The sequence below is a fragment of the Puccinia triticina genome, chromosome 6A (genome assembly GCF_026914185.1).
Source record: "Puccinia triticina chromosome 6A, complete sequence".
Lineage (NCBI taxonomy): Eukaryota > Fungi > Basidiomycota > Pucciniomycetes > Pucciniales > Pucciniaceae > Puccinia > Puccinia triticina.
Window position 1 is genome coordinate 6,113,957 of NC_070563.1, and position 13,215 is coordinate 6,127,171.

Consider the following 13,215-nt stretch of genomic DNA (forward strand, 5'->3'; position numbering starts at 1 on the left):
CTAGTTGCTTTTCTCATTCTGCCAATCCGTTTTCAAGAAGACTGGTCTTGAGCGCTTACCAGGAAGCCCATCGGCACTCACTCCACGGACAGAGTACCACCCACCCGAGCGACCGCGATCCCTCATGGGTTCCATGGACGGCAGTACTTTCATCGAACCCTCTCCAATCAAGTTACCCAAAAAATCTTTTCTCCTTCCGTCAATCAGTGAGTGAAAACCGTGACAACCTAAGGTTCTCTTCCGGCACCATTTTCTGTCCGTCCAACCTTTGTGAGATTCATCTGACTTCGATTTGAGGGGTGGCATGTTGAGTGACTCGGTCGGCCTTTCGGGATTTAAAGGAATAAAGATCCCGCCTGGTTCGACGTTGTCTGGTATAATGTTTGAAATAAGGCTGAAGTCGCGACCCCAACCTTCAGCCTAACAGAACTGCGTCAGCCTTGGGCCTTGCACTTATTGTGTCAATCAAAGTTCCCCACCCCAAATATTTCGTACCCAGCTGCCCAGGCTTCACCTCTCCAAGAAAGACCCGCGTGTGAGCCGTTTGTAACGATAAATGCTTCTGGGCGGCCAGGGATCGGCTTGGGAGGAGGTTCAACCCCGAGGATCGTGTAGCTGTGCAGTCATGACGCGTTCAAATGTAAGTTGCAAAAATCATCAAGCCGCTTATTCATGTGACCCACCTAGCCTCATAAGTTGAACTAATCACTTCATTCTCATGGGTGTCGAATTCATTTGAGGTTTGCTTGGGCCACCCAGGAACATGATAGCCATGGATGTTGTGTCCTTCTCCATGAGTAAGAAACCCACTCTTCTCCGAGTGCGGCAAAAGTGACCAGGCTAGTGCCCCCGCGCAGGTCATTCTCTTATATACTTGTCTCCAAAGACTCGCATCAGAATCTCCAGTTTATAATCATGTCCATTTCCGCAAATAGTTATGCAGTGCAAATCAAGCCAGATAAGTTTTTAACAATCAGAACGAGAAGTGCATGCTGATGTTTGCTTCGGATTCAATGACTTACAAAAACCGTGTTCCCCGATAACTAGCGTCTTTCCGTAAGCGCGCACCTTGGCATTCAGCCTAATCACAGATCCAAGTATCCCTTGAGCCATAAGACAAGACGGTTTTTACAATTGACACAACCCACATATCGAATTGTTCCGCGTCTCCTCTACCATCTGATCTGGCCAAAAAAAATGTTTACTGAGTAAATAGCCTCGGGAAACAAGGTCAAGATTTTTGTAGATAGTGAAGCACTTCACCGACTAACAAAAGTGATAAGAGAATAGATCCACGTATTTCGATTCTAGTGCCCCTTGTTCCCAGGCGATCTCTGGGTGACGGGAGCTGCATAATCCCCTGTCGACTGAGCACAGCAGCAGACATACATGACTTTACAAGAAGGTATGCAATGAAGTTTGACCTACAAGCTTCCATCCATCACAAGAATCTTTGAGGCTAGCTTTTTGAGGTGCTGGCAAACCTCAATAGTCCACTATTTTTCTCGGGGCCAGTCAGTTACATCGCCGCAAACATAAGCAAAACAAGAAAAAGAATCTAGACTGACTGCCGCGGGCACAGGCCGTGAACCTGAGAACCATGACGGAAATTGGTTAGCTTGCGGCTTCTGCTGTATTCTAGAAAAAGGGAATTTCCGAAAATTAGCTATCAAGACCTACTCAGGTTCGCGGACTGCTTCCAGCTCAATTCATTGCCTGTCTCGAAGGCTAATATGGTGTTGTCATCGCCATATCTATGTCCATTGTACGTATTCACCCGATTGAGGAAAAAAGTTATGATTTTTTTGAAAGAATCGATCATGTTTCTATCTTTGAAGAAATCTGTCTTTTTCCCCGCCTCCTTATAGCCGTATATGCCGTATCTGTGTCTTATCAACTTTATATCGGTTCGAATTTGACCAAAGTTAGCTCATTGCTGCCTTAACTGCCAAGGCCCCCAAGTCTTTGGGGCGTACATCATTGAAGTCTCCAACGTAATTCGAGTCTGGATTTTCGTAAAACTGAAGTATGAGGGAAATTAAATTAGAAATATCCAAAAGTAATACAAAATCTCAGGCCTTTGTTCATTGGCATCAACTTTGCTAAGCTGCTACCTACTTGGTTGATTATAGGTATTATCAGCTTGACACGATAATGTCGGGCTAAATCCAGCCTGTTGATGGGTAAATTCAAAAGAGCTGAGTTGAATCATTAACGGTCGCAGTGGATTACAAACCGGTACAGCGAAAAGCCGCACATCTGGTCCATTTTCTTCCACTGATCCTCATTATATATCCAATCTTTGGTAATGCGGGGAGGGGTGAGGTAATAAACCGCATCAGAATATTATCCAAATCTCCTAGAAAGTAAAAAAAGATAGAATTCTCATGAGAATATTGGTTTACCATTTCCTTTCTTATCCCAACCGGTGATATGTCCGGCAGAGGGCGGGAGTTTGCCGTGTTCCAAGGCATCGTTGGCAATCTGCAAAGTATATGTTCGGGTGACCGGATTACCGAAGGCAGCAACACTTTTCAAAATGTCACGTCCTTCGTATTCTCCTCCTGTTGATCAATCGATTATATCAGAACACATTCTGCAGATTACGGGGTGGTTACACATGTCATATGTTACGGTATACCTTCAAATATCGTCGGGGCGCTTGAAAAATTAGTGTCATGGAGGTTCAATCAAATTAAGGATATGAAATATTAGAAAAAGCATCAGCCCAGCTGCATCAGGAGACTAATGGGTGTATTCAACAATTGCCAGGCTGAGGAGGGAGGTCATTGACACACTTGAAATTTCTGAAATTAAACAGCTTTCCATTCAGATAAAGATTCCCATCACCCGGTGCATAGACAAAACCAGATCCAGAGCGATCAAATGAATCAGAAAGCCTTCTTTCGATTTTTGAGCTGTGATCTAGGACATTTGTATCACATGTTATCCTTTTGGCCCATATCAACGCGAAAGAAATTAGGAGTCTTTTCATTCCCGATAATACGAGTCACGGCGGGGCTTTGCCTTCAGGTGGCAGGACTCTGGCTAGTAAAATGAAATGTGCTCCTCAAAAATATAAAAAAGATCTTGCTTTTGGGGAACGAAATCAGAAGACCGGCGCAGAAATAGATCGAGAGCCAGTATACATATGTATGGACAGCTTTCGGGGCAGGCGGTTGAATTTGCTGAATTAATTCTCTATTTCTGAAGGCTTGATATAGCTTCAGTCAGATCGATATCTGCGTGCCTTGGTCAGCTTTTAACCCGCGGATTCTACATACTGGCTGAACTTTGAAGGAGTTTGAGTTTCTGGGGTATTGTTTAGTTCGGCAAAAGGCAGACGATGTAGGAGTCCAATATGACTGATGGTGGAAGGGATGTTCTTTGGAAAAGGGATTGATTGGGTCAAGATACGAATCGTGTGTGTCTGATCTTTAACGCCCAAGGAGACAGGGGGCCAACAAATGAGCTCTCCAAGCACAAGAAAGCTTGGTGTGGATCGCGGTCTGAATCCCAGAATTGTACATCACCTTGAAAGACTCCTGTGACAAGACCTTGGAGTAAGAGGCGGCACATAACATCAACGCCTGTCGTGTCTGATGCATCCGCTTTTCCTGCCAGACTTATTTGGTGATAAGTATATATCTCTGTGTATTCAATTGCCTCCGACTCAGCTCCGTTGCCTTTGCATCGCAGATGGAGCCGGTCAGCAGGCGTGAAGTTTGTATGCATTGCCGGCGAGATGCCAATGACTTCTTTGTGTACATAACAGCTCCACACATATCATATGCCCTGATAGTGATGCCATTCACTGTTCACTTGGTCTTAAACCTATTGATATACTTATCACTGCCTCATAAGGTAGTTTTGATCTGGCCTACCCTGGCGCATGCTGACACTCAACAAGGCTGCCCGGGGGTTCGAGAGGGGGCTCTACATAGGTCATCCCAAACACTAGAATCTCAACCAGGTGGACCCCGATCAAATCAGGTTGACTTGCAGCATTTTTTTTTGCTTCAAACCCCTGATTTGAGAGGAGTTATGGCCGGGGTCCGGGGAATCTTATCCCAAACAGAAAACCAGAAGGAACAAAGAGCTTGAAGTATGTATTTACTGGGCTTATAGCCAACAAAAGATTTTTTTTGAAAACCTATGAAGGAGGGACTTGTGACTAATGTGTCAAAATTGAACTGGAAGCTTGGGGTTTTTTGGTGGGTAAAATGTTGCTTTAGTAGGGGGATGGTTGCTTTGCTTTTTGAGGTTAATGTTATTCAAGTTTTGATTCATATTATGCTAATTCAGTGTGGCATGCAGAAGCTAAAAAGGAAATTAATAGAGAGGGGAAATGAGAAAGAAGTCATAATGATTGAGTCATGACTTAAAGGTGAGAGAAGTGATATTCTGAGTTACTCAGAAGGTTACTTTTCTTTTCAGATGTTTGGAGGACTTCCCGTCAACTTGGAATAAATCTGTAATTTCAGATTTCAAAGGAAAATCTGAAATCTGGAACTGCTCATCAGACCCAAGTCTCTTGTACTCTCTTTGGGACTGAAGACACTGTCATACTAACCCAGAAACCCAACAACATGTTTACCTGCCCAATGGAAGGCTGTGAACATCAGACAGGCCTTGGGGACCTAGATTGGAGGACTTCCCGAGAACTTTAAATAAATCTGGAATTTCAGATTTTGCAGAGAAATCTGAAATCTGGAAATCTGGATCACTTTGGGGATCATTGGGGACCTAGATTTCCCTGCAAAATCTGAAATCTGTCAGCTAAGATCTGACTTTCCAGATTGACAGGAAGTCCAACGGTGGGCCGCTACACTACACTACGCTACAGGGCCACTTAGCGTTAGCGTAGCGGCAAAAAGCGCCCGCCCATTTTGAGTAGCGTTAGCGCACTGTTAGCGCTGCTACGCTGCGCTACGTTTCAGCGGCGCTAACAGGGCGCCAATTGTTTTTTAGTGTTAGCGCGCCGCTACATTCACTACGCTATGCTACGCTGCGCTACAGCGCTTTTAGCAGAAAAAAAGGCCTTTTTTTCAGCTGAAAGCACTGTGGTGCACCGTAGCGCGCGCTCTTTTGCGCCCTGCGTGTGTAGCGTTAGCGCAATTGCGCGCATCTGCGCTAACGCTACGCTAATAGCTAAATTAGCTGCGCACCCTTGGCGCGTAGCGTTAGCGCAGAGAAGGCGCAATCCGCTAACGCTACGCTAAAATTTAGCGGAATTCCGCTACGCTAACGCTACGGTTAGCATAGCTGGCCCACCGTTGCCCTCATGTACAAAATTAAAGTAAAAGTCAACTTGGTATTATTGGGTTTAGAATTTTGGAATGTGGTAATGTTGCAGTAAAATTAGTGAAACCCATTTTCTTGGAAATTCTGTAATTAATTTGAATTTGGCTAAAAGAATGGTGATAAACTAGGGACCGGGGTTCAAGCCACGCTCTGTGCGCGCGGACTTAGCAGAATGGTTGAGTTAGGACTTTGGGGGGACTCACGGACGGACTGAACAGTGGGGACTGGCACTGGGTGAACTGGGGCAGCGTAAGTGGATGATGTTGGGTCGGACACGCCAGGTACTGGGGTTGGTGGCAAGTCAGAGGGTGTGGGAGAACAAGCGTTGGAGAGGTGCTAGGCTGGAAAGCAATGCATGTGTAGTTTGGCGGGTGCGGGAAAGGAAGGACACGGGCAACGTTGGCTGGGAGTGGAGTTATGCTGGAGGAGGGAGTAGATGAACAGGGACCTTTTGGGGTGCTTTTCTCTCACTTCATGATCTATCATTCCACATACTACTCATCTTATGGTATTATTGTAGTTAGAGCTATACTTGCAAAGCCTTTTGTGTATTGCTATAAACAGAGAGTTTTTACCACCCAAATCTTAATTACTTACAGAGTTTTACTGTGTGCAAGCGGAGCAGCTGAAGCTTACGTAGACTAGGCGGATCATATCAGGCTCATAGCGGAGTGCTGAAGAGATCTTTATGTTGCAGAAACCCAGTGCCGGTAACCATTCAAACCCTAGTTTTCTAGGAAAGGAGGCGTAGCACCACTTCTTATCAGGTAACACACTTTTATTTTGAAAATATTTAGGCTTAATTTTACAGATTTACTTTGCATGCGGAGGGAAACTTGTTGCACACGGGAATTTCCGTTGACTCAATGTTGCTTGACGTTGGGCCCCTCTCTGTGCGCACCACCAGCTCCCCACAAGAAACTATCTGCACACAGGGGTGCCGTGCGGTGACAGGCGGCTGGGTTTGTAAGAGTCCCGTTTGGACTCTTCACTAAAGGCTAAGGATGGCGCTGAGAATTTGTCTCAAGAGATTCTAGCGCCCAAGTATCATGTATTTCAGGAGTAAGAGCTGACTCAGAGAGAATGACAATCAGTTCCCTCCTGACAGGAAGAAGAAAAGGAAAGAAAGAAAGAAAGAAAGAAAGAAAGAAAGAAAGAAAGAAAGAAAGAAAGAAAGAAAGAAAGAAAGAAAGAAAGAAAGAAAGAAAGAAAGAAAGAAAGAAAGAAAGAAGAGAGAGCAGCTTACCTGACTCAGAGAGAATGACAATCAGTTCTCTGCTGAGCCAGGTAGGAGAGGAAGACAGGCTATGTATCTGTATGTGACATCTAATGGTTACTTGTGAACCCCAAGGGATGGAGGGGGTTTACAGGGTTGAGACACTCCGGCCATCCGGAGGAATCAATCCTCTTGATGACTGGTCTATTCCAAACCATTCACACCTGGAGGCCTCCAAGGGGTCTCCGGGTCTGGTTTCTAAGCGGTGGCTGTGAGCCTGAGTCTCTATAGTGACTGCAGGACACAAGAAATGGGGGGGCAATAGTTGGATTTCTTGCAACACTGGGTCGCTACGCTACGCTACGCTATTTCAGCGCTACGCGTTAGCGTAGCGGCAAAAAACGCCCATCTATTTTGCATAGCGTTAGCGCGCTGTTAGCGCCGCTACGCTGCGCTAATTTTCAGCGGCGCTAACAGCGCGCCAATTCTTTTTTAGCGTTAGCGCGCCGCCACAGTCGCTACGCTACGCTACGCTACGCTACGCTGCGCTACAGCGCTTTTAGCGGAAAAAAAGCCCTTTTTTCCCGTTAAAGGCGCTGTAGCGAAGCGTAGCGCGCGCTCTTTTGCGCCCTGCATGTGTAGCGTTAGCGCAATTGCGCGCATCTGCGCTAACGCTACGCTATCAGCTAAAATAGCTGCGCACCGCGTGCGCGTAGCGTTAGCGCATATGCGTGCAATTGCGCTAACGCTACGCTAAAAAATAGCGCATTTGCGCTGCGCTACGCTACGCTAACCGCTGTGGTTAGCGTAGCGACCCAGTGTTGTTTCTTGGGATAAAGAAAATACAACTATAAGAGAAAAAGAGAAAGAGAGAGAGAAACTGAGAAGGATCAGGATAAAGAGAAGTACTAGGTTATTCTAGTGGGAATGCACGTCCACTGGCAATGCTACTCTTCAGAAGAGTGCTGCTAATCTGTGCTAAGAAGTGCTACAGCTTCCTCTCAGGAGGGTATCTGGATTAGATAAGTTTAATCCAGCCACAATTTTTTAGCTTCCTTCTGGATAGTCAAGGTTCTTAAAGGGAAACCTGAGGGACATCCCTGTAACCTAGATTTGAGGCAAAGGCCAAATGATAATAAGGGACAGCCCTGTGATCAAGAGTGAGGCAAAGGCCAGTAGATTTGGAGGGACAGCCCTATGATCAAGGAGAAGACAAAACCAGCAGAAAGAACAAATCAAGCAAGACACAGAGTTGTACCTCTGAGATAAACAAGGTTCAGTGAAAGAGGTTACTTACTGTCAATATCCTAGGCGCCTGTGACGGTAGGTATACTGGGAGTATTGTAAGCTCTTTGGTGGTGATCCTGGGGTTATCTGGGTGGTGGTTCTGGTGTGCTGAAGTCTGTAGATCCGCCTCAGGCAAGGGGGATCCTGACTACAAAAATTTTCACAGTTTGCTTATGTAATTTACATATGTACATGTGGTTTGGCGCACCTGGTAGCGCTGACACGTCACAACTGCGCATGCGCGTCACAACTCAATAACTCAGGGAAGGAGTATAGTTACAAGGAATTGATGAGTTGTAACTAGGGTTAAAATTGCATGAGGAAACAGAATATGAAGTCAAAACAAGGTTATCTCTTAAGATAAAAAAGATATAAATTAATTCATATGTAAAAAGTAGAAAAAGGCAGACTTTAGGTCAGCTGAGTTGACTCTAAGGCTGACATTCCCTGCCACCAAAAGGGTTGGATTTCTGTAAGAAATTAAACCACAGGGGTAGACCTCTTCTCACTTCTGAATTTCCTGAGAAGGATAGCAGAGTCTGGAATGTCCTTCTCAAGAAGCCATTCATCATGATCAGCACTCATACCTTTGTATCTAGCTAAGTACATCATAACATCTCTGTTCTCCACTCTTAATCCCTTGTCTCTGAGAATCTTCTGTATGACTTTACTCTGAGGAGTCTTATCCATGGGGGGAATAAAAACTTTAACTTTCTGTCTCAAGGGGAACTTATCTGGATTGGGGTCTTTGTATGGTTTCACCAAGCTGACAGGGAATGTAGGATGTTTCCTGCTGAGCTCTTCAGTCAGAATCACTTCTACAGCATTCTTCCCATGTAAAGCTTTCACAAGGAATGGTCTAGTAAAGGAGTCTCTCATCTTCTTAGGGCCAGACAAGTTGTTGAAGTTTGCTGTGGATATTAAGACTTTATCACCAACTTTAAATGATGGTTCTTTGTGAGTCTTGTCCCATCTTTCTTTTTTGTAAGATGTAGCTTCTGTTGTGCATTTCTCAGCATGTTTTCTAGCTTTCTCAAAGATCTTCCCATAGGCAAGAGCAGTAGGATGAATGTCTACAGAGTCTTGCTTCAAGAAATTTCTGGGAAGGTTTGGGATCCAGCCTTTCTCCAGGATGGCAGGAGGTTTTCCAGTGGTAGAATGTATGCTTGTGCAATATGCTAGTTCAAGGATTGGAAAAAGTGAAACCCAGTCATGAGTGTAACCATCATTGTCTTTGAATTCTAGACCATAAGCACAGAACCTCCTGATCATATCTTCAAGTGTTTGAATCATCCTTTCAGCTAATCCATCAGTCTGAGGGTGGTAAGCAGTGGAGAAGGAGAGTTTTGTTCCTAGCATACTATGTAAACCAGTCCAGAATTCAGATGTGAACTTAGGGTCTCTATCAGAGATGATGATTCTGGGGATGCCAGTTCTAGGCATTACTCTGTTCCAAAACAGTATGGCAGTGTCCATGGCAGAGTCATCCTTAAAGCAGGGTACAAATATTGGGGTCTTAGAGTATCTGTCCACTATTACTAGACAAGCATTGAAGCTAGCAGCTCCTCCAGGGGATAAGGAAGTTACCCAATCCACATTAATAACATCCCATGGCTTTGAGGGCTCTTCAATTTTCATCAGCAATCCAAATCTCTTGCCTGTAGCTTTATTTGCTTTCTGGCATCTATCACAGGAAGAGCAGTATTCACCAGTGTCTTGTCTCCAGTTAGCCCACCAAGCAGTATCAGCTACTTTTTCTAAAGTCCTATCTTCAGAGAGATGACCAGAGTAGACACTGTCATGGCATTCATGCAAAATGGTGTTGATGCTTTCTTTGTCAGCTAGGACTAGGACAGAGTTGTGTTTCTCTCTGAAGTAGATGAGGCCATCAAATATAGAGAATCTTCCTTCATCATATAGCTTTCTCCAAGGATCTTGTAAAGAGTTTTTTAGCTGGGCATCTTTAGCATCTTTCAACAAAAGCTCTGACAATATGGTAGTGTTCTTGTCTTGCTTGTAGCCTTCTCTCACTGAGTCAAAGAACTCATTCTTGAAAGTAGAGACATGTATGCCCATGATGGGGAATCTATCATCATCTTTGTCTTCTGGGTCATAAGCAGGGTTACTAGGATCATTTGGCAAAGCCCATCTGCTCAGTCCATCAGAATTTTTGTGAATATTCCCATCTCTGTGTATTATGGTCATATTACCTCTGTACTCCTGAATAGCAATCTGCCACCTGAGCATATGTCTGTTGGGAGTCTTCATGTTCAGCAGTGATCTCAAAGCTGTGAAATCTGTTACAACATGAAAGACACTGCCATCTAAGTAGTAATGGAGTTTTTCCAGAGCCCAAACTAGACATAAGCATTCAAGTTGACTAGCACCATATCTTGTTTCACTGTCCTTCAGTTGTCTGGATATGAAAACAATGGGTCCTTCTTTTCTCACTCCATCAATGACTTGGACTTGATGTAAAGCAGCACCTAGACCAGTCATTGTCAGCCGGGCTACCATTCTAGAATAGAGCCCCGCCTGCAGCTCCGGTAGCGCAGCCAAGAGCACAGTAAATTAGGTGCAGAGTAGACCGCAGCGCGGACCTCCGCACAGGTTAGATTAGTTTAAACATTTTTTTACAACAAATAGCTTCCTAGAGAAGCTAGACACGAAAAAGACCGCTGCGCGGTCCAGAACCTCATTGTACAGCAAATCATAAAAATATACATGTAACAAAAAAGGAACTAAGTAGAGAAAGACCTCCTTAGAAGACCCAAGTGGTTTACAGCATCCAGCCACTGTTAGCTTGGAAACAGGTTGCGCCGGGTAGCGGCAAAAATAAATCAGCCATGTAACACAGAGTACTACAGTACTCGATTGTGTAGAAGCTACCGTCGCCTGTAGGCGGCTAAACAACAAAAGCCACGTGAAACAGAGTACTTCTGTACCTGATCACGTGAAGAAGACAGCCGCCTGGAAGTTAGCGCCAATGAAAACGAGTTTCCAATGGCCATAGCACCTCAGAGACGGTAACTCCAAATCCCAAAGGTTCTGGAGTTCGCCGCATGTATACCGACATTTATCCATCCTCTACGCGAGAGCGGAGGATGGATGGAGCGTCAGGTTGAGTAGGAAGGTTCCGTAGAACCAGCGAAGAGGCCCCGTTGCCTATGACTCGTCTCCACAAGATACGGGTCCTACGAGTATCATGAGCAGTAAAATTGCTATGCTCTCCGATGAGATGTATTGGGAGGATAGCTAGGAGTTTACCAAGCCAAAGAGCTCGCCAGAACCGCATAAAAGAACGGGCTCTGGAGGACTCTTGCTCCCCAGAATTGTCAACTGTCTTAAACCGCACATCAGCGCACACCCTCGCCAACCAATTGTTTGCCGACCTGTTTGCTGTCCTGCTCGTGTTAGAACCGTTCTTGATTCACTGTTTTTCTCGCTGGACTCTCAGTAAGTCCAGTCTCTTTTCTCTTTATCACCTTGGGAATTATTCCCTATCTATCTATTTGGGGATCTGTTGAACTACCCCCGCTTGTCGGACCCCAGACAACACAGGATCCACTACCCCTGCTCGTCAGGCCCTGTAAGAGCCGCCCCAGAGGGCACCATAACCATTCCGCTGCTCTCGCGGCCCCTCCGTTACATCCCATTAGGGATATAAAAACTTTAGAGCATCTCCAGCGGTCCCTGGATCGCGCAGACCCTGGGTCACGGCCCTGGACCACATGTAACGGGGTATCCCAGGCTCGGTCCACAGCGGACTCGCCAGAAATCGAGACCCGACAAGAGGCTGGACCAACTCGTCGTCGGCAAGACCACACCTTGCCCGTCAAGCCACACAAGTAGATGACCAGCTCCTGGTCATCCTTTCGATCCTCGGAGTCAAACGCCCGGTCCTCCTATTGATGACCGGCCATGCATCGATCCCGGTCATCGATAGGATGACCGGTCATTATATTGATGCCGGTCATCGGTCTTGATGTCCGCTCATTTATGTTGATGCCCGGCCATCGGCCTCGATGACCGGTCATGGGATCGATGACCAGTCATGGGTATCAATGACCGGTCATGGGTATCAATGACTATTGATGCCCGGTCATCGATAGGATGACCGGTCATTGATACCCATGACCGGTCATCTTATCGATGACCAGTCATATGTGGGTATCAACGACTGGTCATCCTACCAATGACCTGATGTGAGGATGGGCCGGTAGGTGATGTAGCGTTTGGTGTAGCATGCGTGGGGTGCGAGGTGCGGCCCAAGAGGGCCAAGTGTTGGGTTGGTGCAGACTCGCCACAAGTGGAGGGCTGTGGCGAGTTGAGGCGACTCGGGAGGCATTTGGCGAGTCGTATAGCGAGTCCGTTGGACCCCAAAAACTCGCCCGACTCGCTAAATTGGGGTCGCGAGTCACGCTTTAGCGAGTCCGTTGGAGATGCTCTTAACACCATCATCCTACCGCGTCTACCGACGCGCTCACTCGCCGTAGTCGCTCGTGTAGCTAGAGGACTTCGTGTCTTGGCATCACCAAGCCTGACAGTCATGCTAGCATCTACATATAGTGTGAAGGGATGTGCCCAATCAGGAAACAGTAGCAATGCAGCTGTGGTCAGTTTCTCTTTTAACAAGTTGTAGGCTACTATTCTATGATGAGTCATCTCATATATGACATCAATCCTTGCCAGTTCAGTTAGAGGTTTTGCTATCTCTGCAAACTTCTCAATGTGTTGTCTGTAGTAACCAGCAAAACCAAGAAATGATTGCATTTCTTTCTTGCTACTAGGCACAGGCTTTTGGAGGACAGCAGCTACTTTATTCTGATCTATCCCTATGGCAATGCCAGAGACAAGATGGCCCAGAGCTTTGATCTGATCAAATCCAAAGTTACACTTCTTCAAGGAGATTTTCATGTTCATGTTAATGACAACTTTCAGGATCCTGTCTATCCTATTGAGGTGTTCCTCCCAAGTGTTGGACATAATGATGATATCATCAATATAGATAATGACCCATTTCTCATCAATCTCTTTTCTGAACTCAATGTCCATCATTCTATGGAAATGAGAGGGGGCATTCTTGATCCCAAAGGGCATTCTCAGGTATTCATAGATTCCTTTGTGCATAATAATCCTGAGTAGGTGTCTAGAATCTTCTGCAATGACATTCTGGTGAAAACCTTTGAGTACATCCATACTAGTCAGATACTTAGCTTTGGCCAGGTTGTTCAGAGTCTCACTGATCTTGGGAATGGGATACCTGTCTGAAGCAGTGTAGGAATTCAAAGCTCTGAAATCTCCTACCATTCTGGACTTCCCATTGTGCCAGGCAATGATAACAGGAGTAGTGATCTCTACTACTTCATTATGACCAACTTTCCTTAGAACATTCAGGTTTACTAGCT

General features: G+C 45.6%; 1 protein-coding gene across 1 annotated transcript; it reads right to left on the reverse strand.

Moving 5' to 3' along the window:
• Positions 1 to 4,622, reverse strand: PtA15_6A693 (uncharacterized protein; the record flags this gene model as incomplete). Its single annotated transcript, XM_053170425.1, has 14 exons — positions 1 to 420; positions 480 to 615; positions 684 to 900; positions 1,023 to 1,081; positions 1,149 to 1,179; positions 1,272 to 1,348; positions 1,429 to 1,496; positions 1,569 to 1,591; positions 1,681 to 1,897; positions 1,977 to 2,021; positions 2,119 to 2,173; positions 2,237 to 2,300; positions 2,406 to 2,564; positions 4,598 to 4,622. 14 exons carry the CDS (start codon positions 4,620 to 4,622, stop codon positions 1 to 3), a joined length of 1,596 nt encoding a protein of 531 aa, XP_053021618.1.
• Positions 4,623 to 13,215: the final 8,593 nt, after the last annotated feature.